The following is a 3,686-nucleotide window of genomic DNA, read 5'->3' on the forward strand; positions in this document are numbered from 1 at the left end:
TCACACTAAACTGACACCTAAAGATTAACATTTGTACATTTTAATGAAGGCTGTTCTGATCATTAACAATGGAAGGTGTTCATGTTGCTGTGTATCTACAGTGAGCTGTTTACTGCTGTTCTGTTCCTGCACTGACTGTCAAACTCTTCTCTCTCTACAGAGGGTCCAACTAAAACTATAACATCCACTGCTGTTGACATCCAAACCATTTCAAGCACTTCAACTGCGAATTTCTCTAAAACACCTGATGGTAAGAGTAGCATATTGACTGCAGCTGAGCTTCTTTTCAGCTTTATTTTGCTTTCATGGGAACTTTTTATTACGCTCTCTAAACATTCTACCAAACAATCACGTTTCATAATATTTTATACTGCATAAATATTCAAACTTTCTCATTTCTTTCTGGACACAGATTATTCCACTTCTTTCATCACAATTCCTGTTGTTCTTCTCCTGCTGGTACTAGGAGGAGTCATCTACTGGAGATACAGAGGTACACACACACACACACACACATCACACACACACGTGCAGTATCTGTGTCTCACTCTGTATTGTTTCATTCTGCAGGACAGAGACGAGGACAGACGGAGAGCCGAGAGCAAAGAAGGATGAAGAGAAAACAGAAAACACAGGTGAGTTTATAAATCAGAACATATCACAATCACATACCTTCACATCTCATAACATCATATTCCATCATGTCCCATCATAATTTATCACAATTACCACATACCAACATTGCATCCACATTATATATATATATATATATATATATATATATATATATATATATATATAAAGAGCCTGTCCTGCTGGAACGTTTGCAGCTGGTTACACAATGGACGCATGGGAGAGGTGGCGTGTCGTGTGCCTGTCGGCTCTCTCCGTGGAGGATATTGAGGACGTCTACCTATTCAAAACCATGATCACAGGTGTTTTGCTGATTGGATTAGGCATTTCCCTGGTGTATCGCGAAATACGCGGTATGAGGGCAGCTGTCCACGGCTCCTTAAAGCTGCCTGACATGATTGACGTGGTGGGCAGAGCTGTCAACACTCGCACAGGGTGGGGGTGGGGGGGGGTGTCTCCTCCCTTTCCCCATGTATTCTGTTTTCTCTGTATTTTCCATCATTCCTGCCTCCCCCCCTTGTCACATTGTATGTGCTCGGATGGGTTGATCTAAATTTCGCTGGTTACTCTGGTGACTATGTGACAATAAAGGCTTCATATCATATCATATATCAAATTAGGACACCCCATTAAATAGTCAGCTCTTTATTAAGAAATATTTACATATCAATGTCCAATCTTGATTTTTTTTATTTCTGGAAAAGAAAGTGATTTAATTGCAATTAAACAACAAAAAATAATATTGTTTTACTCATGAAACAAAAGATATGAACAAAAATGCATATTATAATGGAGGAAAAAGTTAGGACACCCTACCCTTTAATAACTAGTGTTGCCCCCTTTGGCTGAAATAACTTCAGTGAGACGCTTCTTGTAGCCAGCTAGCAATCTCTGACATCGATCTGAAGAAAGTTTGCTCCATTCCTCAACGCAGAGTTCTTTCAGCTGTGAGATGTTTGAGGGGTTTCTTGCATGTACAGCCCGTTTTAAGTTACTCCACAGCATCTCAATGTGATCAAGATCTGGACTTTGACTTGGTCATTCCAGGACTCTCCACTTCTTAGTTTTCAGCCAGTCCTTGGTGGATTTACTGGTATGTATTGGGTCATTGTCATGTTGCAGGGTCCAGTTCCACATCGACAGTAACAAAAGCCTGCCATAGGTCCTGTGATGAAATTTTAAGATTTTTCATGACTTCTTTTAGCATCTTACGGTCTGCTCTGGGGGTGACCTTGCTTGGACGGCCAGACCTGGGCATGGTCACAGTTGTTTTGAAAGTTCTCCGCTTGTAAAATATTTTCCGGATGGTGGAATGGCTGATGTCAAATTCTTTTGAGATCAAATGAATCCTTAACTAATATGAGAAAAGCTGGTCTGTCTGATTTATTCTACACACTACAGTCACATGTTATTGGAATGTACAGTGTGAGTGAGTGAGTGTGAGTGTACCTAATAAACTGGCACTCAGTGCATATCAGTATATCCTATTCCTACTGAAGAAGCTGCTCCTGGTAGTTTAAGTCAAACTCTGAAGTGGTTTTAAAGGGTCAGTGTTGTGTGTTAATTATCATTTGTGATCCTCTACAGGATGAAGTGACGTACTCTACTATCGTCCACAGTAACACAACTAGAACAACCACAGTCACCCTCATTGGAGAAAAGACAGAATACGCCACCATCAGAGTAAACTAGTAACACCACTCACACACAAGTATTGTGTTTTTAATGCTTTTTTATTTTCTTTTTTTGCAAAGGCAAATGTATGTAAATCAATACCAAAATTAACTGTGAAACAAATATCTACATTATAATGAAATGTTGTGTTTTTATTGTGCTTTTCTGATGTTAATTAATATAAATCAAACTGTAGTTTTGAATAATACATAGGTATATATAGGTTACAAAATAACTTACAAAATTATTTTTTTTTTATTTTACATTCTGCTTTTAGCAAAATTCAGTAGTCAGTTCATGTTTCAGATGTAAACAAAGTCATGTACTGGATAAATGTGTCCTTTATGTGCAATATTTAACATTTTTTAAGCATAAATCAAGCTGGTAACATGTTGAAAATTACAAGACAAACAGTTTATTAATGTTCATTAATATTAGACTATCTATAAAACCAGACCTCTGAAAATCCAAGGCTGAATCTCAAATGGCTCACTGCTCCCTATATAGTGCAATATGGGAGTTCTAAGTTTTTGGCTTTTACACTCAAATATCGTGCTTCATGTTCAGTATGAATTATGCACACACAGCTGAATCCACAGTGGTCCTCTGTCAGACACACTGAGCTCTGTTTAGATACAGTAGCCGTTATTTTAAGACCTACATACTGAACTTTGTAGGGAGCAGGGAGCCGCTTGAGATTCTGCCTAAAACGGTTCGCAGCAGTGTTGCATCCCCTGACCAGAATACTGCGTGCTGATTCGCTGAATGGTTTCATCAGGTTCTACTTGAGAACAGCGCTGGCATTTGACTGTTTCTGCTGTAAAATGTGAACTTGCAATGCCTTGACAGTGGACAGTAATAGTGTTTATGACAAAATATATTATGGTTCAGAATATGCTGTGTGTTAAGAATAACCATATTTTTGTTTTCATTTTTTTGAAGGATGTCGTTTGTTGGTTTTTGCAAATTAACTTTTCTGTTAAACTTTTTGTTTTATTGGTTTAATTTTTTATCTACTGTGGCACAATTGGATTATAAGCCGAATGCAACTTAATAAAGAGAAATTAAACACAAACAAATACATTTTATTTCACACCTGAATATTTTGTTTTCAGCCAAGTTGGTCAGACAGTAAACAAAATCCTCTGTTCTGATTGACTTGACACTGACTGAGATTAGATGAACTCCCAAAATGTAGAAAATACGCAAGCGCCCAAGTAACGATGAGCTGGGGAGAATGACTACACACACATGAGAGGTTAAACAAGGTGGAAAGACACGCCCAATATGCATGCCACCAGGAGCCAATAGGAATGATGCAAGGATGCATTGATCAAGCTTTCATCAAGTAAAGCAGAGAAGTCTTAACAAACTAAACA

General features: G+C 38.1%; 1 protein-coding gene across 1 annotated transcript in view; it reads left to right on the forward strand.

Annotated features, from left to right (window-relative positions):
* The window catches only part of LOC108416038, a 32,767-nt gene extending 30,435 nt beyond the window's left edge, over nt 1-2,332 (forward strand). Inside the window, exons 11-14 of the mRNA XM_037537835.1 lie at nt 161-250; nt 413-493; nt 571-635; nt 2,221-2,332. Of these exons, the coding sequence (XP_037393732.1) occupies nt 161-250; nt 413-493; nt 571-635; nt 2,221-2,325 (341 nt within the window). The 3' untranslated portion in view covers nt 2,326-2,332. The remainder of the gene's footprint in view (nt 1-160; nt 251-412; nt 494-570; nt 636-2,220) is intronic.
* Nucleotides 2,333-3,686: the final 1,354 nt, after the last annotated feature.

Source organism: Pygocentrus nattereri, chromosome 4, assembly GCF_015220715.1.
Source record: "Pygocentrus nattereri isolate fPygNat1 chromosome 4, fPygNat1.pri, whole genome shotgun sequence".
NCBI classification, from domain to species: Eukaryota; Metazoa; Chordata; class Actinopteri; order Characiformes; family Serrasalmidae; genus Pygocentrus; species Pygocentrus nattereri.